At 41.6% G+C, this 27,525-nt stretch overlaps 1 protein-coding gene across 2 annotated transcripts in view; it reads left to right on the top strand.

The window, feature by feature from the left end:
- camkmt (calmodulin-lysine N-methyltransferase) overlaps positions 1-27,525 on the top strand; it is a 122,925-nt gene that overhangs the window by 72,075 nt on the left and 23,325 nt on the right. For both annotated transcript variants that reach the window (XM_085296399.1, XM_085296400.1), the window contains 5 exons: positions 13,961-14,021; positions 15,330-15,381; positions 17,917-17,980; positions 23,326-23,392; positions 25,978-26,052. In XM_085296399.1, coding sequence (XP_085152525.1) covers positions 13,961-14,021; positions 15,330-15,381; positions 17,917-17,980; positions 23,326-23,392; positions 25,978-26,052 — 319 coding nt within the window. The remainder of the gene's footprint in view (positions 1-13,960; positions 14,022-15,329; positions 15,382-17,916; positions 17,981-23,325; positions 23,393-25,977; positions 26,053-27,525) is intronic.

Below are 27,525 nucleotides of genomic sequence, written 5' to 3'. Positions count from 1 at the left end.
AATTGGTGTCGTAGCAGGAAATGCACAATGACACACCACTGAAGGGGATCACAGACAAAACTTTTTAATGTTCCCCGTAGTTTGGGCTTCTGACTTGACTTGTTTTAGTCTCTGACCTGTTTCTTTATTGCTCTTTCTTTCCCTCTGTTCAAAAATGTACCGAAGAACAAACTAATCTGAAATTAACTGAATGAAAAAGTATCTTTTCTTAAAATCTACAACCCAATATCCAGCCAGTGATAGAAAACGAGAGAAGAAAAAATAAGTAGGAGGAAAGAGAAGAAATTGCCAAAGAGAAAAAGGCATGGAGGAGAAGAGGGCAGGGAGAAGAAAGAGGAGCAGGAGGGGCTGACATTGCTCCTGGGTTAGTGCTCCAAAACGGAGTGCTAAAATCGTTTCAGCTCAGATAAAGCTCTGGCCACTGCCAGGCCGCCCCAGGATATCTGCCCCGTTCATCTGCCTCTCCAATGAAACGCCTGCACACAGGGAGCCTTCAGGCAGCCCATCACACACACACACACACACACACACACACACACACGAAAGTGCTCGCACACGCGGACACTAACTCAGTTGGAAATACACACAGGCACCGCTGTATCACACACTATGCATACACTTGCCTGCCTCTCATGGTGAGTTTGTTGCACAGCAATTTATTTCTCTTGAGAGAGAGAGAGAGAGAGAGAGAGTGTGACATAGAGCCCAGGGGTTCGTCTTCCTCTTATGAACCTCCCAAATTAACACTCTACCTCCATCTCACCTCCTATCAGTCAATGCTGCTCACACCCGTTTGACTCATCTGCACATTCAGTTCACAGTCACTACTTTGCTTTGCTTTTCATCTTTCTAATATTTTTTCAGTGACTGGACTGAGACTAAGAGACAGGAAGGGAGCAGAGAAGAGAGTAAAGTGGGATCAAAGTCAATAAGATTTCTGTGGATTTTGTGCTAAAGCAGTGGTAGAAATACTTGCAATTTTTAAAGTTATTAATGTCTAATAGAAAAAAGAAAACTCACAGATAATCACACTGAATAAGGGCGGTTTAGTTTGGTCAGCTTGGTGCTGGCTCGTCCTGGACTGGAAGCACCTTGGCGGGCAGTTAGTTTTTAAAGAGGCTAAAACACATACAGTTACTGTATTTTCTGTAGCACCTCCTACCCTCATCCAGACTTAAAGCACAAAATACTGCTCCTGTGTTAGTTTTTATCAACTGATACACTAATACACAGCTGTCATCTTTTTGACAGGTGAGTACAACAACCAAATATAACCAAAAAGTGTGGTAAGACTGGGCAATTAATGTAGCTTTTCAAGGAAGATGCCATACATGTGCAATTTTAGTGAGTGAGTGAAACAGATGTTTTTGGATTGTGGAAATTTGAACCAACTTTAAAAAAATGTTATTTTAAAAAAGATATTACCAGGATAATCTTTAGTTGCAGCTTCACATGCATGGAGGTGTATGCATGTATTGCCTGTAGTTACTACAGGTGTTGTTTGGATAATACTTGCATATGTGATACCTGGTTTGCCACAGTAAGAGCATTCACAGTCTACTTACACAGTTAAAACAAAGCCACAGTCAATTTGACAATTTTACCCCCCAGCATCGCTGTCATTCAGTCCTAAACAGATCTGCCTCTCCGTGTTTACCTCCTTCACCCTTCCTTTTGGTTCTTATAACCTCCCTTTTATTATGTCTTCATCCATCTCCTCTCTTTTTCCTTCGGCACCTCTTCACTGAGATAGAAAATCTAGGTCTCATGTTTAAAGCATCAGTGCAGTTGTTGGGCAGACCCCTGGATATCTCTCCCCCCCTCCCCCCCCCCCCCCTTTCTTCCCCTCACCCACTCCACATCTCTCTAACTCTTCCTGAATATATCTTTTTATCCTCTTGTCAGTTGCCTCTCTCTGAAGTTTGCTGTCTTTTTGGTGTACAGCCCATGGCCTCCTCTCTCCTACGCTGATGAGCTCACAGAAGTAGAAAAAAACCCCATCCTTAAGTGCAGACATGTTTTCATCGAAAATTATACACACTCTGCTATATTCCTACTTATCTCATACTGACTTGTGGTAGAGTGGGTGTAGGAATTCAGGTTATAATTTCCTGTCTGTCTTTTTTATGTATAACTGGAAGAGAAGGTCACATATCAAAAAAGTCTGCGGAAGAGAATATTAGTGAGTTTAGTGAGACAACCATGACAGAAAAAGTGAAATATAAAAATGTAATAGCATTTCTTCAAGTGTTATAAAAGCATTATCAGTAAGGTGTTCACTGACTGAAGCAATCTCAGCTTCAAGGTAGAAATAATAGTTGTGGCTGTGGAGCTTTTGATGGTTGACAGCAGATGAAGCTCAGTTGTCAGTTGTGAAGACTTAACTAATTGATTTGTTGATCATCAGAAAATTAGTATGCAAATGAGATAATTTGCTGTATTTCTTTGCTCTGCGTCGTTGGAAACAGAATATCTTTTGGTTGGGGACTTTTGATTCATAAATTCATAAAAACTCAGTTTTCACTGTTTTCTTATATCGGCAAACAGTTGATTCTTAACGTCGCGGTTTTGTTGTCAGGTTAAGGGGCATCTCCTTGTGCACTTCTAAAGAGCCTCTGGCACTGTTGCTATTTTTAAATTGTTCTTTTACTTGGATGAGATGAATTTGCAATTCATCTGGATTTCCTCCAGATGCATACCCTTCAACTTGAATTTCATTTTAGGGAAGTCTTGTCAGACGAATGGATTGAGAGGGAAGATTAAAAAGGCGCATGTTGAATGTTCTTACTTGGATACCTCAGATGTTGAAGTAGAAGTCAGAACTAGTTAGAACCTGGGGGGATGTATTCACGAATGTTTAACCATGTAGATATTTAAAAAACAAAACAAAGGAACAACAAAGCAACGAGATTTCTCCTGGTTGTGTCTGTGATGTATCTCCTTCAGGTCTGGACGTCGCCTCACTGAAGACCGGTGCCTGTGTTGTAGTTGGTGACTCTGCTCTCTTCACTAGATCTTCAGTATGAAGTCTGGTCAGGCTCAGACAGAAGCTGATGGTTGCTGTCTGCTCAAGTTTAATAATCTTATTTAAATTGCAGATCTTAATATCAATTGTCCTGGAAGTGTTGCAGTGTTCTTTATCGCACTAAGATGGGAATGAAATTCAGTGTTATTGATCTTAAAATTACATTCATATAACATGCTACTCAAGTACTGAAAAAAAAACAGACTAGAAAAGGACATGAGAGACACAGAAGGTAAACGGAAACTGAAAAAATGTTGGATTTTCGTTGGTTTTTGTCTTCCATCAGGACATTTGGAGGTGGAGCTGATCTGATAGGGAGAGGGAAGTTTATGTGATTTAAGGACAGTAGAATAAAGAAATACACTGATATTAATTATATCACTGTATAATTGTGGTTAGTTGGTTATCACTGCATGTTTCTTATTGAAAAGAACAAGTCTTTCGTTCTTTCTTTCTTCCCCACTTTTTTTTCTTGTCCTAATTGTTTATACATTAACATTCAAGAAAGTAGATAGCTTGGTGCAGGTGACACCCTGTAATTTGACATCCTTGCCTTTCTCCAAGGAAGAAGAGAGATGCAATCTATGGCAATCTTCACTTTGTGTGCGTGTGTGTGTGTGTGTGTGTGTGTGTGTGTGTGCCCGCGCACATCATAATCTAGGGTTGTCACATGGCCCTATGCCACTCTCCGTATGCTAATCAATGAATGAAGCTCTGCAAAGCTCTCGTCTGCCAGCTAAACCCAACACCTCAGTGCTGATATGTCTATTAGCCACATGTCAGACCCCCTCTTTGTTTCTGTCTCCTCCTGTCTCTTGCCACATTGCATCCACTTGATTGTTCCCCATTCAAGAATGCTTCCTTGAATGGCATGAGCTTAGTAAAATAAAAAAATAAAAAGCCCACTGCTTTTGTGATAGTTAAAGCTATAAAGATAAGCAAGAGTACCTAAACTTTAAAAGTTGCACAGACTTAGTTTATGCAACAACTTATAGGTACACTTGTTCATCATGTGTCATCGTCTCCTGGGCTTTATAATTGAAGCTGGCAATTGCTAAAGTGCTATACTTACTATAATACAATACAATAATGAGGTAAATCTAAAATAATAATTACTTGGTTAATCTCTATGTGTCTACTGGGTTAGAAAAATATATATTACCGGTACAAAAATTATTATAATGAGTAACATAAACACCCATCCTTAGAGCAGACACATTACAGACACTAAGAAAAAGGTGTTTGATGTCTACATTTTTCCTGTGTGGCCTTCTCTCTAAATTGGCACTCACTCATCAAATCTTTGAGAACCCCTGCTGTACGCTGAGGCTCTGCTCTATGATATCAAGGTTCAAGAAAAGAATCTTTCATGTTGACACAAATACTGATAGACAGGTAGAGGAGAGATAAAATGAGATGTAGACATGCGTTTGTCTTAATGCTTTTGCAGACTTGAAGACAAACGCACGGCGGGCAGAGAACTGTGCAGGCAGTTACAGTATTGGAGCAGTTAGACAGGCAGTCAGCCCTGGCATTTTGCTGCAGATAAGTAAGCTATCAGAGGAGGGGGATAAATAGCAGAGTAAAGATTGGTACCGGCCCCCTCAGAGAGGAGCGGGGGGCCACAATGCAGGCGTGGTGGGCAGATAGCCCCCTGCTCTCATTATACTCTGCCTAATCCAAAACGATGTTTACTCAGAGAGAGAGAGGGAGAGAGAAAGAGAGAGATTGAGAGAGAGGCCACGCTTATCGAAGCTCTGCACAGTCCTTCAAGTGTGTGTGCGAGTGCATGTTTGTGTGCATGTGCTGGTGTGTCAGTGTGTGTGTGAGTGCATGCTAAAATGAGCCTTTTCCAATGGAAAAAGGGATCAGGAGTGTCTCCAAGGCGGACTCTGTTGGCTAGAATGTCGATGCTTATCACACACCGCCTGGCTCTTCTGGTGAAAGGCGAATAGGCTATCTAAACTGCCTATTCACAGCATGTGTATTTACCATACCAGCAAGGCAGAATGATCATTTTGTAATTGCTATTAATATTAACACATTGCTAATAATAGCTCAAGCCTTTATAAAGCAGTATCTAATCTAATTTGTCAGGGGATGAAGGTCTAAAGGGCATAAATCATTGTGCTTTTTTTGCTTAGTAAAATTCTAGAAAATAAAATAGTTACATTTGTTCTTTTTGGTCTTTATCCCTGTTGATATGCAGCTTACTTTAAAGATTTATTGAAGACTCATAAGGTTAAAGGGTCTTTATAATGTTTTAAACTGATTGCAGTTTTCTTTTCATTACTAGGATATATGTCATATATAACTAGAATTGTACTATTGCAATGTCAACATAACCTGCTCTCTTCAGTTAGACCTCCTAGTAAGAAAAAACACATCACTAAAAACACAATAAGCAGAAGAAACCTAATACTCCACAAACTACTATTTAATCAAATTCATTCGGTTTTATTTATAAACTAGCAATTCACAATAAAAGTGGTTTTGACGCACTTTATAAAGCAAGGCTAAGATCTTACAATGTTAGATATAACCCAGTCAATAAGATACCATGTGAGCGAGCACTTGGTATCGGTGGGGAGGAAGAACTCCCTTTTAACAGGAAGAGATCTCTATGAGAATCAGGCTGAGGGAGGTTTTGGGGGTTGAGATAGAAAGAAAAGGAGAGCATAGAGAGATTATGAGGCTAGAATGAATCAAATTCTTGATTAACAAACTGTTTATGAGGAGTGAAAGTCTGCACACTGTGAATATAACTTTTTCTTTTTTTAAATAGCTGTCTTTTTGTCAATAGTGGATGTATGGTGGCAATATATATAAAATATACTATAGTATATGGTAAATGGTAAATGGCCTGTATTTGTATAGCACTTTACTAGTCCCAAAGGACCCCAAAGCGCTTTACACATCCAGTCATCCACACATTCACACACATATTATTTAAAAAGTAATTAAATTTTTGTATGAGGTACTACTCACTACATACAATATATATGTATGTGTGTGTGTGTGATTTTGTTAATCCACAGCTGATAAAACGAACTAGAAGCAGGTCACCTGTGCCTCAGGGTGATGCCATGCACAGACAGAAGCACCCATACTCACAAATGCTTGCATCGTTGTGAAGAATCTTTGTTGGTCTGTTTCTGGCTTTCTTAACCATTTTACTTTCACCCTCTCTCTGATTCTCTCTTTCACCCACACAAACAGAGAGCATACATGCACACAGCTATGTGGTCTTATGAACTGTGTTTACCCTGCCTATGCTGGCTGGGGTAATCCTGGCCTTCACTAAAGTGGCCATGTGAGAGGACAGATTGTCAGTTGATCATGGCCAGCCGAGAGCCTTATCCCTTATTGGATCGGCCATGGAGGAGGCTTAGGAATTATCTGAGGCTTCGCTTAATGTGGAGACAGATCACCACCAGAGAGCCACAGAGTCTGAAGACATACTAGGCCTGAGGGGAGAGAAAGACACTGTGTGTGTGTGTGTGTCTGCTTGTGTGTATAAGAGAGTAACAGAGAGGTGTGTGTATCAGTATGTAGTAGTGTGTGCGTGCACAAAGCAAAATCATGGCCCACTTAACCCCCATCTTGACACCTCCACCACCCCCTGCCCAGAGTCTATTTTTTTCATCATCCATTCCTCTCTTTCTTACCTCTCTCCCTCCTATGCCCTTTCTCATTCCCATACCTCTCTTTCTCTGTGTTGCACTTTTCCGCCTCTTCATCACTTCTTCATTTTCCTTACTTGTGTCCCGTTCTGTCATTACTCAACAGATGCTTTATGACCTGACTTTCTAACCCCATATCCATCACTTCTTCATATTTCTTCCTACCCAGTTCATGTCACTGCTCTTTTACACTCCTCATTTTCCCAACACATCCCTCTGAACTCCATTCATCATCTTCTTCTTATGCATCCTCCTGTTTTCCCTTTATTTCATCTTTTACTCATGCTATCCTCTTGATAGTCCTATACAGGAGTATTCTGTCCTCAGCAGGAAACCCGGCAGTGGCAGATGAAAGAAATGTGAAAACAAACATTTTATTTCCTTGAGTGAAAGGAAAGCAAGCTAAATTTCTGCTTGTTAAGGAAAACTGTTTACCAGTCCCTCATATCTCATCACACTCCAGTGTTGCAAAGACAAATATACAGCCCCTTGCACACACACCAGTATATGATTAGGTTGGTTGTCTTATAACTAAACTGACCTTTATCATGCTAAAAGAAGAGATGACTGAAAACCCAACTAACTGCAAAGAGCTTGACTTGAATGAATGAACTTGAGTGAATGTTTACACAGTCTGAAAAGCAGCAGTTTAGATTGTTTTCAGCACCAGCTAACTTAAGCAGATCTTGTTATCTTTCAAATGAAAGTGTTCCGGCAGTGTTTAATTAATTCTTGGTATTGAGAACAGAGTAAAAGCCTCGTCTCAAGTACTGTTAGCTTATCTTGGCTTAGTTAGATGATAATACCTGGATCCCCTTTGAGATACTTGAAATAACCCTTTAGCTAAGTTTCCTGGCCTCAAAATACCTCAAGAAGATGCAGAGGACACAGGCAGGGAAAGGGTACCTGGGTTACCAGGTTACCTTTCCTAGACTGCTGCCACCTGGAAAGGCAGCACCAAGAAAACAGCAGGATAGATGGATAATTCTATCCCTGTGCGTGTGATTACTGACTGAAGCCAGATTAGCGCTGCCGTAAGTTGTGTAGTAACTGGGGTCAGTTAGTGGTCACCAGAATGAAAACAAATGAAGACAGTGCTGATATACATTAGATTCAGTGCATTGTAGAAACTAACATTTCAGCAGGACCTTCACCTCATGGAATATTAACGTGGTGAATATTTTATTTTATAAAGGGTCCATAGGGTTATGTTTGCAATCAAGCATGTCTTTGGCCAACGTTTTAAGAAAAGTTAAAAACTACAAAAATGTTTTTATCCAACGCATTTTTGCATGTTATGTTTTCTTCATTGAAAATATGTATTTCTGGCTTTGGTGGTGTACATTTGGTGGCTATATAATTACATTATAAATGTAATCTTAAACAAACTGCTGTGTTCTGGGATGCAGGACTGTGCAAAAGTCATGAACCCCCATTTCGATTTTTCTAGGAAAATAGGAAATTGTTCCAGTAATTTGAACATGTTTCTATTGAAACATGTTCAAAAATATATAGAAATGCAGTATATAGAGTTCTTGCAGTTCTAATGAGCTTGAAAGGCAATTTTTGTTATAATAACCCATATTCTTCAAAACAGCTGGCAAAATGTCTTGTGATTTCTTTAAGAAGTCACCAGGATGTCTGTCTCCACGTTGGTTGAGTGTGGAGTAAGTGCATATGAGAGCATGAGGGTGGGAATGGATGTTTGTATCTGTGTGTGCCTGTATGTCTGTGTCTATATGTCAGGTTGGGTGTCAGGCGCCACCTCTCTGGGGACATCTCAGGCCCTCCAAGGTATGGAGGCCTATCTCCCCCTACCACCACTTCCCCTGCCAGTGGCGGTCCCCCTCGGACATCGGTGCGTTGGTGGCTCTTTGTGTCCGGGGGTGGGCGTCCAGGTACACACCGGCTCACTCCTTGGCGGCCGCTTATCGGGGCCTGGAGCCTGGGGCTCGCTCGGGCCACTTCGGAGGTGGGGTGCCCCCGGCCTCTCGGCCTGGGGCTCGGTCACTCAGGCGCGGCTGGCTGCCGGCGGAGCTCACGGGCGCGTCACTGCAACTCCCCCTGGCTTCTGCTCCGCGGCTGCTGGGTGAGCCCTCATGTGGGACTCTCCTCAGCTCTTTCTGGGACAGTGGCGCAGCTGCCCCTCTGTTGGTCTTCCTTGGTCTCTTGTGTTCTGGGGGCCTCTGGATGTCTGGAGTTTTGATCTCCTCCATACCTGCTTCATGCCCTGAAGGACGGGGCTGTGGCCCCCCCACACCCTCTAGCAGATTATTACATGAAGGAACCTTTTAAAAAACAAAAAACAAGCGCGTCCATGCTCACAGGTGTACACACGGGTGATCACACCCACAAACTACACCCTTTTTGGCTCCTACCTCAAAGCACACTGTGTTCTGTTGATCTTATGTGCTGCACAATAATGTTTAACATTTAGTATTTACTGTCATATTCCCATATATCATTGTGATGTTGTTTATTCTATTACTCTTGTTCTCTTCTGCTTGTTTTCTTTTTTCTTTCTCAGCAGGTGACCCAGGTGATTGATATATGCATTTTTTTTCTCTGCCCGTTCTGTTGGTTTTTGTCTTTTGCCCCTCTCCCCCGTCCCTCTTCTCAGCTGTTTCTCTTTCCCTCTTTCTTTCTCCCCTTCTTTCCCCCAGTCAAGTCTGTCCCGTATTCAGTAAGTGAAAATAAAATAAACAATAAAAGGTGAATCAAATGGACCATTACGGCAAGGCTGGGATGGTCAATTTGGTAAAGTAAATCCGTTGGGCATCTTTCTTTGCCTTTAGACAACAATTCTGATGGCAAAAGAGCCAAACGGGACAGGCAAAAAAAAAAAAAAAAAAAGAAGTCACCAGGAATACTCCTCTGTGCTTCGTGAATGACATTTAAAGCTCTTCTTTGGATGTTGGCTTCCTTTTGTTCTGTTTTATATCAAGATATCAATAATGTTGAGGTCTAGGCTCTGGGAGGCTAAATCATGACTGATAGTATTGCATTGTATGTTTTTACTGTACCGGCAGAGTGTTTGTGATCGCTGCCATGCTGAAAAATGAAGCTATTGTCAATCAGATACTTTCCAGATGGGGTTGCATGATGGATCGAAATCTAAATGTACTTTCCTGTATTCATAGTTCCACTAATATTCACAAGATCCCCAACACCACTGGCTGAATTGCCAGAAAGCCCCAAACCATGACAAAGCCTCCACTGTGTTTTGTACATGGCTGTAGACACTGGTTGTACCGTTCTCCCAACATCCGCCATACATTTGGAACACGATTTGAACCAAAGATTTCATACTTGGATTCATCACTCCACACAACATGTTCCCACTGTTTTCCAACCCAGTTCTCATTTCATTCGTTAAGAATTCCTTAAGCTAATTGACAGCCTCACTTACTCTGGTGAACAATAGATCAACTGAAGGCTTAGAAACATTTCTCAAGTTTTGCTTTGCTGGATTCTTTCCAATTTCAGAGACCTAACTTTCAAATATCGTTCATCTGCTATAGATAGTTTTTCAGGGTTGTCGCTTCTGCTTTTGTCCTCCTTAGTTCAATTTCCTTAGTTTTTTTTTTAAGGACATGCTGTGCACCAAGCGGAGATAGCAGAGATATTCTAGCTAATAACTCTTTGGCAATCTCCTTATTGGTGCAGAAATGCTCATTTATGCCTGTCAAACAACATTTTTCATAGATTCAACTAAAGAAATGGGAACATTTCTGTTCCATTTGCCTCTCATAAAAACCAACTACTATTAACATAGAGCTTAAAGATCCAACTGAATTAAGAATTGTCTTTGTCTGTTATGTATAGACACAGTGTTGGGTCATCCAATGAGTTATGTGTCTTTATTATGCTTGAACGATTGATAGGTCAGTGTTAAGTAGCTTAACAAACAAAAACGAGCAACTGTATGGAGAACAACAAGAAAAATAAAAGAAACTCAGCAGGAACACTTCAATGATATATAGAAGTAAAATTGGAAATTCCCCTCTGCAAATTTCATATATGCACAGAGTTTTTAGATGAGAAAAATGCTTTATATTAACCTGAGTGACCACATGACATCTTACAGAGTGATCGTGCCAAACACACAGTCCCGTAGCCACACATATGGTTTTCAGGATAATAGTAGTGACACACACACACACACACACACACACACACACACACACACACACACACACACACACACACACACCTGGACTGCTTTCTTACTTCATCTAGTAATTGAAGGTGGGAAATAATTTCATTATCCTGAGTAGGAAGAGTAATCTGTTCTCTGCTCTTGATCCCTTCATTTCCTACAGTGCACCTCGACCTAGGAGGCACACACACAAAAACAGATGCCACATACTTATCACACATGCAAGCACACATAGTTCTTATCACCTTGGGCTATTAATGTTATTGGAGTTGGGGATTAACCATCAGAGTCACATATTGCTTTACAAAGCTGTATTACCCAGTGGTGTCTTACTCTCACAAACATGTGTGCGCACTTTTGCAGTACATATGCACATAACCTTGTATGAATAGACTTTGTTGTGTGAGGGAGTGTGGGCAACAGTTACAGGACTGGCTCAATAAAAGTGATGAAAGTGGGGATTTTACATTATTGTGATTGAACTGAACTCTTAGATACTCTTTTTACTGGTGTTATTTTCTATATAGAAAAGTGACACATAGTCTTTTACGGTGGAAAGATTTGTCATGATTTGTGTACATGATCAGAAGCCAGCAGCTGATGAAAGTGTGAAGAGCCTAATTTTTACTTCTGCTTTTAGTAGCACATACCCACTTTAATGTTACATTACCACCCTCTACTGTTCATCTGCTCAAGATGTTCTGGTTGACCCTTTATGTCAAGTGTCATCTGTTGACATAGAGGGAAGGGGCTAAACTGTTATTTGACGGGGCTAAGGTCTGGGTTCTCATGCTATAAAATATAATGTGAGCATACAATCAGAAAGAAAAGGATCAAAGTTGAAGGGAGAACTGCGATGCTTCTGAAGACAGACAATATCCAGTATAATGTGTATATATATTTTACAGTGTGTTATTTTAACCAAATTCCTTGCAAAGATAAACCCACAATGAGCTTCATCGTTGCTCTAGCTGACCCTTTTCTTTATTGGCACAGCCTGGAGCTGCAGTTTATGTCACATACAATGTCCTCATGCTGAAAACACTCACAATATGGTACAAAATTGTTTATCGTATGAAAAACTGTGAGCTGTGGAACTGGCTCCCAGTTTGGATTCAGGAGATAGACAATCTCTCTGCTTTTAAGATTAGGCTTAAAACTGCTTTTTGATAAAGCAAATAATTGGGGCTGGATCAGCTGACTCTGAATCCTTCCTTAGTTATGCTGCAATAGGCCCAGGCTGCTGGGGTCTTCCCATAAAGCACTCTTCACGCACCTTTTATCAACACCACTCTGCATTAGTTATTATAAATCTCTGACTCTCTTCCACAGTGTGTCTTTTGCCCTGTCTTCCTCCCACCGGTCACAACAGATGATTGCCCCTTCTTGATCCTGGTTATTCTGGAGGTTTCTTCCTGTTAAAAGGGAGTTTTTTCTTCCCACTGTCACCACGTTCTCGCTCACAAGGGGTTGTCTGATTGTTGCAAATCCTATATAGACCCTTGAGGTGACTGTTGTTGTGATTTGATGCTATATAAGTAAAATAGAATTGAACTGAACTGAAAATTTTATCATACATTTTTCTTCCACTGCTGTTTGAGTAAACCTACTCAGCTTCTTGAGTAAATTATTTGTTATCTAAATTAATGATGGCTAACACAATTTTAACTTTTAAGAGTAAAACTAGATTAATAATGAGAAAATGTCACATAACAGTTACTTGCATGACGAGCTCCAGCATTGCTCTACCTTTGTGCCACTGACCAGCGTGTTGCCTGACAGCATAAAGTTTTCCATACTGTGTGGCCAGCTCCTGAGTAAAGGGGAGTAACAGATGAAATTTAAAATGTCACCGTATTTCAGCCTTGAATGTCTTGACACTTTCTAGAAGTGTAGCTACTCTGGCTGTCATTGTATTTTTATGTGTGTGTGTGTGTGTGTGTGTGTGTGTGTGTGTGTGTGTGTGAGATGTAGAAAGCGTGTTTTTTCCCCTTTTTTTTAATGGGGGAAAGGAATATTTGGACATTTTATCAATAGGCATTATTAAATCCTGCTTGCTTGAGCTAATCTTGGCAGACCGGAGCGAGAGGAAAGAGAGAGAGTTAGAGCGAGAGCGGGTGAGAGAGGTAGCCATAGAGAGGGAGAGCGAGAGAGCAGTGATGTCTACCCCATGAGGTGAACAGAGACCGCCTGTAAGCCGCTTATTATATCGACTACCACCTTTTCTCTCTCCTCCTCCTCCGTTCCTCCCCTCCCCAGTTTTCTCTCGTTACCTCGCTCATTTTCTATCTCTGTATCCCTCGCTTGCTTGCTTTCTGAAACTCATTCTATATCCCCTCATTCTCTATTTTAAACAACTCCCTCATACAAATCTGCGCACGCAAACACACAAGCACACGCTCAAACACACAAATTCACATGTGCCCACAAATACACACAGACAGCACCAAGGCGAACCTTCTTGTTCAAAGCCAGAAGCAAAAAGCTGAAGTTTTATTCAAATGAATGTTTACTTCTTCTACTGCCAAGATGTGTGTATTTGTCACCGAGTATATATGTGTATGCTGAGAGAGAGGGGGAACGGTACAGAGGATGCAAGTGTGCACGTTTTAGTGTGCGTTACATGCACGGCAGAAGAAGAAGGGCTGACAGTAGGTGATAAGCCAGACAGGCCTGCACGCTGTGATTATCACCCACTGGACCCCCTGTCACATACACATACGCGCACATTCAGGCACACACACTTGCATACACAGTGCCCAATGAGAGAGAGTGTGTGGCAAGGATTTAGGATAGGACAGACGTGGAGACAGACAAACAGACAGAGAAGCCTTGGATCACAGGCAAGGTGGAAAGCACAAGAGAAGCAAATGAACAGAGACTGGAGAAAAAAAACAATGCATCCAATTATGTTTCACTGAACACTCATTGTTTTTTTTGGGTTTTATATATCAATATTCATTTCTTTTAATGTTTTGGTAAAGATATCAAAGCGTTTTATCACTGTAGATATGCAAGATAGACGTTTGTAACATGTAACACCAGTCAGGCGTTGTAAGTAACATGCTCTGTCTTGGTCTCTCTCTGATATAGGTGTGTGGCCATCTGAAGAGGTGATGGCGCATTACTGTCTGCAGAAACGTCACATGTTCAAGTGAGTTTTTCCTCTCTTTAGATCTACTCACTTCATCGACAAACAACTCACCTGTTTCCCCAAATGCACAAAAGCTAACAGCAGTTATAAGTTCTGTAGTATGACATCAGTAAAATATTTACAACTTAAACGTTCATTTTTATTTTATTGTAAAGAAGTGAGGTATTCAGAAAGATCTTCTGCAGCATATATAACTCCCTACTTTCAACCATATTTTTCTACATGAATACCCCACTTATGACAGGAAGCTGTTTTATGATAATGAAACAAAAAGAGCACCATCATTCTTTCTCTGAAACATTTTGGAAAGCAATACTTTCTTTTTTGCACTGACAGATTGTTAAGCTACAATAGAGAAATAATAGAAATCTGACTTTAAAATGTGTCTACTCTTCAGTAAAATTAAGGAGAAAATTGAAATTACAAATCACTTCCAGGAAGGTGGAGGAAAGTAAAGTAGAAGTGGGAAGGGTAACACATTTAATACACCAGAATATTTCTGTTGTTCTACTTTGAGATTTAAGTAATATTTTAATTGACCTTTTAACAGTGCAGAGTTTTACAAGTTCATAAATTTAATTGGCAGAAAATCAGTCTGAAACACGGGCTTTCTGAAAGTCACTCAAATGTAAATCAGACTTACACCTGCAGTAAATGTTTGGACCTTTCTGTGCAAATCTGTTGTTCTGTGCTGCTCTTTCCCCTGCTCTTGTCTGCTGAGCATCGGCCTGCCCTGTGGCACAGGGCTGAAAAGCACCCAGGCACTTTTGATTTCCACTCAAGGTGGAACGTCACCCTTTGATTTCCTGTTTTAACATTCAAGAGGCGGGAGGCAAGGAAGAGAGGGGTATTGATCAGAGCAGCGAAGTGAAGGTCAGCAAGCGAGGCAGGGAGGGATGAAAGAGGACAGTGGTTGAGATGGAGGGGAAGGGAGATGAAAGGAGGAAGAGGATGGAAAGAGGGGTTGAGTGAGCATCCGAGCTACAGGACTCTGGGTGTCTGGTGTGGATGTGTGTGTGTGTATTCCTCAGATTTCCCGCTGATTGAGCTTGTGCTTCTCAGTGTTCAATATTCAGCTTTCAGGTTGATGGTTGAATTGATATTTCTTACCCTGCTGTGTTTCCCGTGTGTGTGTGTTCTAGTGTTTGTATGATAGTATGCGTGTGTGCGCGAGTGTGTATCTACATCTGTGTGCATCTACTGTACAGTATGAACTCAAGTGTGTGTTTTAGTACTAAACTGCTGGTTTGGCTCAGCAAAGTGAATCTCACTCCAACTCGTCTCTCTCTTTTTTCATCTGTCTCTCAGGGGTGCAGTGTGTGAGTTAGGAGGAGGTATGACTTGCCTTGGTGGGCTCATGGTAAGTGAGATACACACAGATATTTCTGTGAGAGAAATAGCTTGGCTTGCCTAATGAAACCAACCCTCACCGATCAATACACACACAGCATGTGCACGGAGTATCCATACCTATTCAGACACTATCATTTACTGCTTGTGGGCATCTGTCTGTGTTTGTATATCTGTGTGTACCTTTACAGGTATATGCATACAAACTCTCTACTTAGATGATGTTAATTAAGTTAAGCACTACTGTTCAGAGTTAATAAAACAGCTTCTGCTTATGTTTAGCGCCCAACTGCCTGAACATCTCCACAGTATGTCCACACTGTCATTTAGGAGGACTCAGCAGTTAGAAAAATTTATAAATTTCATTCAAAATGTTATTCAGTACCAGACTATAGAGGTATTTTGCATTTCATGTGAAGTTTGCATGTCCTTCCTGTGCTCGTTCAGGGTTTCTCCCACAGTCGAAAACATGCTAGACTGATGCAGTTTGCCCAGCACCCTAAAAAAAGAAATTCCAAATCTTACATATTTATTTAAAAAAAATAAACCCACTGCAACTGAAAATGCATTTATGTAGCTCAACTAACATAGTTTATGTTACATGGAGAATTGTGAAGTTTATGAATTTGACAAAGACGATGTGAATGTTGTGAAAACATTATGATAACTGGATAATTTCAGCATGATATATACAATTTCATTTTGCATGTCAGCAAAAATATTCATTCCAACTGCAACTCAGGTATTTACAAACACTCACTCACACACACACACACACACACGCACACACACGCACACACACACACACACACACTGCAGGTGTGCTGCAGTCTGTCAGCCATAGGGTTTATTAGCAAGGGCCTTAAGGGCTTCTCCACATAGCAGGCGTCAGCGTCCCATCGATCTGTTAGGTGCCATTCTATGTGTGCGTGTGTGTGTGTGTTTGAAAGCTGGGTTTTATCTCTTGCCAGTCAATACACCATGTTTTGACATTGGTGGCTTGAGATGGAATCCTTCCTTCACACCTCTCCTTCTCCTCGTCCCTCTTTCATCCGTCACTGACACCACATTCACCACATGTTGTCCATGTGAGCACTGATTTTTTTCCCCCTCCTTTGTTTTCAGTTTACTTTCTTTATAATTATTTTGCTCTAGATTAAAATGCCAAAAATGCCAAAAGCAACAATATGTTTACATATACAACAGGAGAAACGTACATCTTATAATCCTAGACTCTGCATTAGGTTGCGCTTTCATTGGACAGGTTTACATATTTGGTTTATGAGAAAAACGTATGAATATTGTATTTTACTAATTAGATGCACTTCATTTAGTACATAAAACAAAGTAAACTCTTTTTTTTTTACTGTTAAAATGTGCAAGATTTTTGACTGGATGTCAGGTTAATTGGTGGGTAACAGCCTTTGTTTAGATGAAGATCCTTGTTATTATGCTACAGGATACCTTCACTTCACATGTTCAGCACACTGGATGGCAGAATATATTCCTCCAAAAGCAGTACATACCGTTCATGTGTGGTACGGTGGTGACAGCGGGTGGTAGGATGCTGCTCATGAACTGTCAGGTTGGGTTCCGTCTTTCAGTTCAATGCACTAGTTGAGCCTGAGGTGCCATCCTCTGTCTGAGCAGATGGTGGGACACACAGCACGCTGTGACCCTCTCACACAACCTTCAGGGTCAACATGTGTCGTGTGTTCTGTTTCAGAAAATCTTTGGTCTACTACATCATACAGCTTCTTTTTGCCATTTCAATCTTAGGATTTATATGCATACCACCACAATAACTACTTGCAGTTACACTCACCTGTGTGTATATGCACATACACACTCCTTAACAGAAATAGACAGCCTGACACACACCCACCGATATAATAAAAGCATTTGCAATGAAAAGAGAATGTGAAAGATGAGGTTATAGTAAAGCACACACCTCACTATCTATATCTCCCTCACGCAGAGACACGCGACGCGACGCAGCGCAGCGCAAAAGCTTTCTTTTCATTCTCTCGTCTCCCTCCATCTCTTTTCTCTTCGCCTCTCGCAGTCTACACTGCAAAGTTATATGAAGGGCATCAGGCAGGCCTGGCGAGCCGAGTGCAGAGTGACAGCGGCAAACGGAGTGATGGCTCGGCCTGATAAACACCCAGCGTCAAATGAAAAGGCTCTGCGCTTGCCATCATCCCCTGTCACAATGCAATTACTGAACAGAGTGATAGCAAGATAGCAGCCCCCACCGCTAGCCACAATGATAAAAGTATTGACTGATTTGATTGAATGATTAAAATAATGCAGACATAAAAATGGGGTGAAGATAGAGAGTGAAATGGCAGCGAGGAGAGGGAGCAATGGAGAGAAAGGGCGGGGAGGGCTGGGCTGCAAGAGTGAAGCTTTGTAGATATGGTTATGTCATTATTGTGTGTCTGTGTGTTCAGATGTTTGCGACATCTAAGAGTGCTTTTGGTTTTGTTCTTTTGTTCCATGTTGTTTCATTTCTCTGTCTCTTCCCTATCTCTCTGTTTCTCAGGTTGCCATTTGTGCTGACGTGACGGAAGTCCTGCTATCAGATGGGAATGAGAAGTCCATTCAGAGTATCCTTACATCGTCCTCCCCTCGCCTTCTCTTAACGTCTATCTCTTCATCTCGGCCTCGTTCCTCTACCTCATATTTATTTATCTGCAATCATACTTCTGTGAATTCTTTTTTTATTTTCCTGATGGGTTTTAAGTACACAGTTTCCCTTCCCATTCCCATTTATTGATGTAATGTGATAAATCTACATGATATGCTGTAGATTACATGATATGGGAGACTTTCATATATTTAAAACATCAATTCTCGGACAATTTGACAATTGTGTAATTAAAAAAACAAATCCACAGATTGAAAAATTCTGTAAGCAAAACAGAAATGCTTCTGTATTTAAGGCAGTATAGTCAACAATTCTAAAACAGCTTCCACAATGATTGGTGCACCTACTAAACTAGCAGCTACGTGTGTATATACGCCAATTACATAACTGTAGTCAATTAAATACAGATATCCTAATCACAAAGTTTCTGCTTAAACCACTGCACCAGTTGTTACTGACAATTAAAAGCTGAAAACATTCTAATTAGCATGCTGCAATCTAAGCTGTCATTAATGCTAATGAAATATTCTAGTATTTTATTTTCTTCCATGCTGTGTGATCAAGACTTTTTCACTGGCACTGCTATAGCTACGAAGTGACTTTTTCGAGCGAGCGTGTCATATCCTTCATGTTCCAGCCTTGAAATCAAAGATTGGATTGTAGTGTGGAAGAATAGCCATCTACCTCTTTTATCTTTAGGCAAACGCAGCAGATGGGGCACCCACAGTGACAAATACCCAGCACTACTGCTCAAAATGGCATCTACCAATCCTAACTGCCTACAATACCAAGTTAAGAGCACAGTAATTGCCATCCTGTCAGAATTTGTTTAAGACTTCATCTAATGCTAAGGCTAGGGTTAGGGCTTGATGAGCATTTTAGAAGCAAGAACAATCAAGGTTTGTTAAAAATGTTTTTTTTGTGTGCGTGTGTGTGTTTGGTTTCAGATTTAGGCCTATAATTAAGTTTTTAGGACAAATCTTTAGGTGAGTTTTTTGGCAACATTTGTTCACTGAATGGGTTATTGATCAACTCTGTCAGTTTGCAAACCGTCTTGCTCTTCTTTTCTACTCTATATTTACACTTCTCCCTGTCTAATCTCCTTTGTAGCCCCTTGTTTTGCCTCTTTTCTTCCATCTCCTTTCATCATTCCTGTCATTTTTCTCCCATCCTCTCAGATCTTGCTTTATTCGCCGAGCAACTACACAGACAAAAAGAAGCTCTGACTCGCTGCAGTTGTTTCACAAAAGCAGGAAATATAAATACACATTTCTTCCCCATTGACCGATATGGCCATATTTAGCTCTGCTTACAATATCTCTGTCCCAGCCAGCTACAATGCTCCGTTAGTGATCACAATAAGACCAAACAATAACATTTTGGAGCCTGTAAAGCACACGCACACACACACATACACACACTTGGGCACACAAACAATGCACCATTGACCGGCAGCTTTGTTTCACAGAACAAACACATAGAGGGAATTGTAAGTGAAATCATACCGAGAATGGATCGAACATACACTGAAAGAGAAAGGGGGGTTGAGAAAAATACATAATTTGTTCTGGGCTCAGCCAAATTGGCCCATTCACATACCGCAGGCACTGTGTGGTATTTCCTCTTGTAAAGGAAGCTGTTGGTCTTAGCCTTGTGCTAATGGCTACTGTTTATCTCACATGGCATTATTGTGCCGCTAGTGTTAGAATAGAAAACGATAAGGAATTGTGATAGGGTTCAGTTTTATGCAGTGAAATAGATGAGAAGATATGCAAGAACGAAATGTGAACTGATGACATTTAGATATATCTTGAGAATAGATTTTCCGTTTTTTCTTAGAAGTTGTTGACCTCATTTATAGTGCAGAAAGATACACAAATACACACCGACTATAGAGTGGAGAGCCTCTGTTGCTCTGACCTTGAATACTCATGCTGAAAATCAATGGAAATGTTCCATTAAGAATGATTGATGCATGTCATTGGCTGCTGCTTGTCTGCTTCTAGTGATGGGAGCAAATATTCTTCCACTTTAATGTTCAATAATACTCAAATCTCGCTCTTCAACTTTTTCCTTTTTATGTGTGTGCGTGCGTGCGTGCGTGTGCTTTCAACTGGTGTGTGTGTGTGTGCTGACCTCTCCTCTTGTGGTGTGCTGGTGATGAGATTACAGTAAGCTGCTCTGCTCTTTGCCCTTTCATCCCTATGCATAGCACACTCATGCACAGGTGTCCAGTATGTGTGTTTTGTGTTCATGCTAACCTACATATTATTGTGAATCCGTGTCCAGGAGAGGTCTTTGATTTTGAATTGACTCTCCAGCTATCAATCCGTGCATCAGCTTCTCATCCATCCCTGCTCTCTCTCTGTCTTTCTCTCTCTTCCTCGCTCGGTGCTCTCTGTCTTTGTCGATTGGATTTGTCTCAAGTCTTTGCAGGCTTTAAAGACAAGGAAATCCTAATTGAATTGCTTTGCAACTCCACAAGCCAGTGTATTAATAGACAACTTGACATCAATCACCCAGCCTTTGTGTGTCTTGGTGCGTGTGTGTGTGCATGCATATGAGAAGGACAGTGTGAGTTTTGTATCTGTGGTTAAAAGCCTTCCCATTGATCTAGCTAGAGGCTGCTGTGATCTGCTTCCGTAGACTGGCTCTCTTTCCCTGGAGATGATCTCTGCTCACTGAAGCTTTCTCCATGTAGATGCCTACCATATGTGGTTTTACCTAAAAAGGGTCTTAGAGTTTATCATTCCTGATGCACCTCTTTGGCTTTTGGCTTTGTACATTTCCAAAAACCTTAATATCTTTAAGTGGATCGTCACCAGTAGTTTAAATCTTTGAATTTTGCATTTTTAACAGACTTCCCACGTTTGCATTTAAAAAAAGAGTTTATAAAGTTCTAATGAACTTAAAAGTCAGTATTTGGTATGACAACTTTTATTCTTCAACACACCTCCAACTTTCTTAGAAAATCTCTTTTCTAATTTCTTTGGTCTTTAGGAAAAGTTCTCCAGGTCTCTTGTAGGACATTCAAAGCTCTTCTTTGTATGTTTGCTGCATTTTTTCCACTCTGTCCAGCCAATGACAAGCCTAAAGATAGAACTTAAAGTTGGTTCTATGCTAAGTTATCTATTATGTGTAGGCACAACATGGGTTTATGCTTTGAGTTAGGTGCCTTTTTTGCTTGAATGATTCATAGGTCAGTGTTAAAATAGCTGTTACACCCCGGCCTAGGCAACCGGGGTGCAACGCAGGAAAATAAAAATAAGGCAAAACACACGAGAAAAAAAACTAAAGCTCTCCACCAAAATCCCAAAACGAAGGTGTCTCAAACGAAAATATTAACAAACCCATTCACAACTATTTACAACAAACTATTTATTTACAACAAACACACCAAACTATTTACAACACGGGGGAGATCGCGACCATGACATACTGAAACACAAGGCTTAAATACATAGAAGGAGCAATCAGGGAATGGACCACAGGAGGGAAACACAGCTGGGGCAAATTAGAACTGACGAGACAGGGAAAACGTAAACTGAACACACTAAAATAACACAGACTTTCAAAGTAAAGCAGGAAATACATAACAGTCACGCAAAAACAAAACACTGACACACCGAAACGTAACATTTCCCCCTACCCAAAAATCAAACATGTAACCCCAAGTGAAATGTTTGATCAAAACCGGATGAAGGCTGGTGGAGGCTGGAGCGGTCCCACGGACCCTCCAGCAAAGGCAGACGAAGGCCGGAGCGGTGCCTCGGACCCTCCAGCGAAGGCGGACGAAGGCCGGAGCGGTGCCTCGGACCCTCCAGCGAAGGCGGACGAAGGCCGGAGCGGTGCCTCGGACCCTCCAGCGAAGGCGGACGAAGGCCGGAGCGGTGCCTCGGACCCTCCAGCGAAGACGGACGAAGGCTGATGAAGGCTGGAGCGGTCCCACTGACCCTCCAGCAGACGACGAAGGCTGGAGCGGTGCCTCGGACCCTCCAGCGAAGACAAACGAAGACTGAAGCGGTGCCTCGGACCCTCCAGCAAAGGCAGACGAAGGCTGAAGCGGTCCCTCCAGCGGACCCTCCAGCGAAGACGGACGAAGGCTGATGAAGGCTGGAGCGGTCCCACGGACCCTCCAGCAGACGACGAAGGCTGGGGCGGTCCCTCGGACCCCCCAGCGAAGGCAAACGAAGACTGAAGCGGTCCCACGGACCCTCCAGCGGAGGCAGATGAAACCGAGGGAGGCTGGAGCGGTCCCCCTGACCCTCCAGCAGACGACGAAGGCTGGAGTGGACCTCCCTCGGACCCTCCAGCAACGGCGGACGGCCGAAGCGGCCCTCGGACCCTCCAGCGAAGACAGACGGCCGAAGCAGTCCCTCCCTCGGACCCCCCAGCGATTGGACGAGCCCCCATATGTTACACCCCGGCCTAGGCAACCGGGGTGCAACGCAGGAAAATAAAAATAAAGCAAAAACACACGAGAAAAAAACTAATACGGGCTCCACCAAAATCCCAAAACGAAGGTGTCTCAAACGAAAATATTAACAAACCCATTCACAACTATTTACAACAGACTATTTATTTACAACAAACACACCAAACTATTTACAACACGGGGGAGATCGCGACCATGACGTACTGAAACACAAGGCTTAAATACATAGAAGGAGCAATCAGGGAATGGACCACAGGAGGGAAACACAGCTGGGGCAAATTAGAACTGACGAGACAGGGAAAACGTAAACTGAACACACTAAAATAACACAGACTTTCAAAGTAAAGCAGGAAATACATAACAGTCACGCAAAAACAAAACACTGACACACCGAAACGTAACATAGCTTAACAATCAAAGTCACACACACAAATAAAGGACCTTCAGAAAGCCTGGAGAACTACTACTCAAGACCACCACAAAACTACAAGAAGGTTTGGCTCCTTGGAAGCAAAATACATAGAATTGAAGTCTGACTTGAAACTTCTATTTCTAAAAAAATATATTCTGATAAAAGTATTAAATAAAATCCAACAGAAGTTTTTACACCAGAAATTTCTATCGAAAAACTGCACTGTACACTATCTTGAACAATTAATTTCATGGATACAAATATTTCAGTTCTGCTCATGTTTCAATATGTATTTATGTCCTAATTGCAGTGATTTAGCACACACCCTTTGACTTTTTCCTTTCTCTCTGATCTACTCTTAGCATCTTTCTTTTATTTATTTTAGTTTTTTTATTGAATTGTATGTCCAGAGATTGAATCTTGTATGCTTCATCAATCCTTGACTGTGGCACGCCAGATGTTCGAGGGCTGGTTGAGAAAAACAGGCAAGCTGGAAAGTTTGGCTCAACATATGTATCTTCCAGGTAAGACCATTTTTTTACTTGCCTTGGCACTTTAATGCCATTTTATTGTGTGAATCTCAGAATTTTATCTTCAATAAATATGCCACTTAAAAAATGTTTATATGAAATGGTTAGTTACATACTGTAATACCCGTTCTTTAAGTGCAAAATATGTATATGCACACGCTTGTGGGATCATCAAAGAAAAAGACCCTCTTTGATAGGGGTTTCTCATCCGGAAACCAATGAGATAACTTTCCATTGCACACGCGCGCACACACACACAGACTCACACCTCATATGCAAGGACGGGCTAAAACGTAGTTAATTGTTGTCCCTGCCTTAAAAGGCTTTTTTTCCATTGACTGACGATTTTGGTCCCCTACCTCTTCTCTCTCTTTCGCTGTCTCGCGTTTCTGCGCATATTTACATGAGTGGAAGATGGAGTGAAAAAGTAAACGTATAATTAGGCTACATTACTTTGATTGTTTTCTTTTCAGATTATGCCTGCTGTCATCTCTGCGCTGCAAGAGAGGGCGAAGGGCACGATGCGATTGTACAAGGGGATGGATGGGGAGGGGCATGTCGTGTGATGGTGTGCGCACATCCACGCATATGTGTGCGCGTGTGTTGGGACCGCCTGCTGTGATTCGAGATTGTGTTTCTAGCGGGGCCTAATGTTTTGTTTACTGAGTGTTAATAATGCCTAATTAATAATCCCCCAATCTGCCTGACAGTGTGAATAAGAGGAAGGGAAAATGGTGTGGAAGAAGAGATGGAGAGAAAAACGGAGCTCCTCTAACGGTACACGGTATCAGCACAGTCTTTATACAATCTCAAAGGCAAACTGGAGCATGAAAGAAATGGCATATCTAACTCTGGTAACCGACAACAAAAACTTAAACATCAATGCAGTTAGGCTCATAGCAGTGGCCAGTAATTGAGAAAGTAATTATTGAAATGCAGAGTCAGATACCACAGCCTGATGACTGAGGCTGGAAACCTGGCAAACCAGAGACCACAGAACCCTCAACCTGCATAAACAGCAAGAATTTTACTCTATTAAAACATGAAAAATGTGATATTTATGTTAGGGCAATCGTGGCTCAAGAGTTGGCAGTTCGTCTTGTAACCGGAAGGTTGCCGGTTTGAGCCCCGGCTTGGACAGTCTCGGTCGTTGTGTCCTTGGGCAAGACACTTCACCCGTTGCCTACTGGTGGTGGTCAGAGGGGCCGATGGCGCGATATGGCAGCCTCGCTTCTGTCAGTCTGCCCCAGGGCAGCTGTGGCTACAACTGTAGCTCGCCTCCACCAGTGTGTGAATGTGAGAGTGAATGAATAGTGGAATTGTAAAGCGCTTTGAGGGCCCCGAAAAGCGCTATATAGATTATTATTATTATTAAAATCTATCAGTGCCATAAACACACAGATATACGTTAATATCTGTCACTATCAACCAATGGCATCATCTACTGGTTTTGCCTTGAAACTGAGCTGGAGCCTAGAGAAGTTTTAGTCCAAATTCTTCAAAATATCAGAAGTGGCTGGAGTGGGGGGCATTACACTTGAAATCTGATTTGAGAACATGTTTAATGTGTATGGCAACATTAATATGTAAAGTACTGGACAAGGTTCCTCATTAATACCAAAAATTAATTTAAAAAAGTACATACAAATTGGGACTAGATAAGCAATTATCAGTGAAATATCTATCTTAATCCCTTGCAGATGTATGAGTCCAGCTAAATCAAGACGACAACATAATTAATGACCGGTGATTGTGGTGCCACAATCCCTGAATCCCAACAAACCAAAGTTCACAAAGAAACAGGATGACCTTCCTGGCTTGACCATCAGAACACTGACTACAGGCAGTGATTTTAGCTAAAGATGTCACAAGAATTGTGGATGAAAATTACTGACATTTTATTCCAGGTTAGAAGCTGATACCTTTTTATTAGTAACCCTCAATTGTATAGCACTTAAGGTACTGTTGTTCTAGTTTCGAACTGTGATGATTACTTTTTGAGGAGAACCTGCAGATGAATACATTAAATTACTACATACTGCATAGAGCCATGGGGGTATAAGCTCTCCCCGTTTCAAACAACAGCTCATCCAATCGTATGTATCTTCAAATGTATAGTGTTTTTTTTCTAGTGTGAATAGGGTTGAGTAGCATACGTTGTGTAAGGTGAAAACCATTTGGTGTCACTGCACTTTGTCAGTCATTGTATCTATCGAGCAAGAAAGAGGAGAGTGTGGATGTTGACTGGAAACCTCTATAGAGGTGGCCTTTAAGGGTGCATGTGTGTGTTCACATGGTATAAATGTCAAGTGTCATGTCAGAAGTCACCTCTCTTTACCTCACAGGTGACATGTCTTCCCTTCCTGATGCTTTCTCCAGGTCTCCTCTGAAGCAGAAAAACAGTGGGGGTCAGTAAGAGACCTGTCAGAGAGCAAGAAGCTCTAAAGGGAGCAGTGAGGGAAGAAAAAGGGAAAAAAAGAGGCTTTTGCTTGGTGTAGTGTTTTATCAGTACTGGTTGTCTTCTGTCACCTTCCCTTCAGATACTCAACTTTAGTCTCTCTTTTATGTGTGTGTTACAGGGTAGTAAGGTGGGACTGTGAGATGGATATTTCTGCACTGGAGGGTCACTTTGATTTCATCATGTGTGCAGACTGGTAGGTATACACACACACACACACACACACACACACACACACACACACACACACACACACACACACACACACACACAGAGCCAGTACATATACACGATCTGTGTGTGCGTTCATGACATTAATTTTCACTTCTGTGTGACAGTCTTTACATGGCCCCCCACCAGCGCCTGGACCTTCCCCTGCCTTGTCCACACACTCACATTCACACATACATGCATATGCTCAGACACCCGCCTGCCTCCATTTTACACCAAATTGCCTCGTTTTCTGCTTGGTGTCCCAGCAAATGGATGACTTAGGCAAATTGCAAATAATTGCATCTTGACAAGGAAGGAGACTCGGTAAGATAGAGAAAGAGTTGAGGGTGGATGGAGGGAGGAGCAGAAATGGAGATGGAAATGGAGAGATAGAGCAACATAAACATAACAATTAGCCCATCGGTCACTGAAATCTAGAGCTTCAGACAAATCGGGAACCACATCTTTTTTTTCTGCTTCAAGCTGGTGTTCCATAATAACCCAGTAAGATACTGTAATCCAGGTGTTCTTAGAGGAAACTGGGCCGCAGGGTTCTGTTTTCAGGTTGTCAAAAACTTCAACCCGATTTGCCTCCAACGCATCCACTGGTATGTGTGAATATGTGAATTTTTGCTAAAAGTATTGTGGCCTAGAAAATCAAGTGTTTGAATTAATGTGTGTGAGGATGGGTGAATGAGTAAGACAGTGCTCTGAGTGCTCAAACAGAGTAGAAAAGCATTGTGTGTACCAGTTCATACATACGCAAGAAGAATTTAAAAAAAAAAAGCTAACTGTCATTTGGAGTGTCAAGGCTTCTTTGAGTCGCTGTGAAACTTTCCGCTAAAACACTTCGCTACTTAATGTATGTTGGCAATGAAGTAGAATCTGTCAGGAGATAACACGTATGCTGTACCTGTCGCAGTGGCAACCCAACGTCTTCTAGTGGTTAAATGGATCCTCAAGATGAAACTTTAGGACTTTTGAACTTTGTTGTTCCAGAAAACTTTCAACCGGTGTGGAAGGTGATTATAAAATTGACAGAGAATTTGGCCTAAATAAAATTCAGTGAAGCCAAAAGATGCCCAGAGAAGAAAATACAGCGGGCTGTTTAGAAGGGGCGGGGCACTGCTGACATAGGCTGATGATACTATCCTGTGATTATGAACATTCAGAATACTGTCTGTTTGACATTTCAGCTTATGTCTGATAGGGGCAATGCAAACCCAGAGTGCAGAATGTATGGTTGGGAGACAGTAGCATTAACAAAAAAACAAAAGGAGGTAAATTTGTTCAGACAAAGCATAGTGGATATATTAGACAGAGGATGATAAAGATAGAGCTTCCAGGCAGAAAGAAAAGAGCAGGATTACAGTGAAAATTCATGGATGTCGTGAAGGAGTACATGCAGAGGGTTGGTGTGCTTATCCCTAAAAAGAGCACTTGAATGAAGAAGATG

The sequence above is a fragment of the Mchenga conophoros genome, linkage group LG13 (genome assembly GCF_057382185.1).
Source record: "Mchenga conophoros isolate Kocher_MC1m ecotype Shallow Benthic linkage group LG13, M_conophoros_male_GT1.1, whole genome shotgun sequence".
NCBI classification, from domain to species: domain Eukaryota; kingdom Metazoa; phylum Chordata; class Actinopteri; order Cichliformes; family Cichlidae; genus Mchenga; species Mchenga conophoros.
This window is presented reverse-complemented; position numbering and strand designations above follow the sequence as displayed.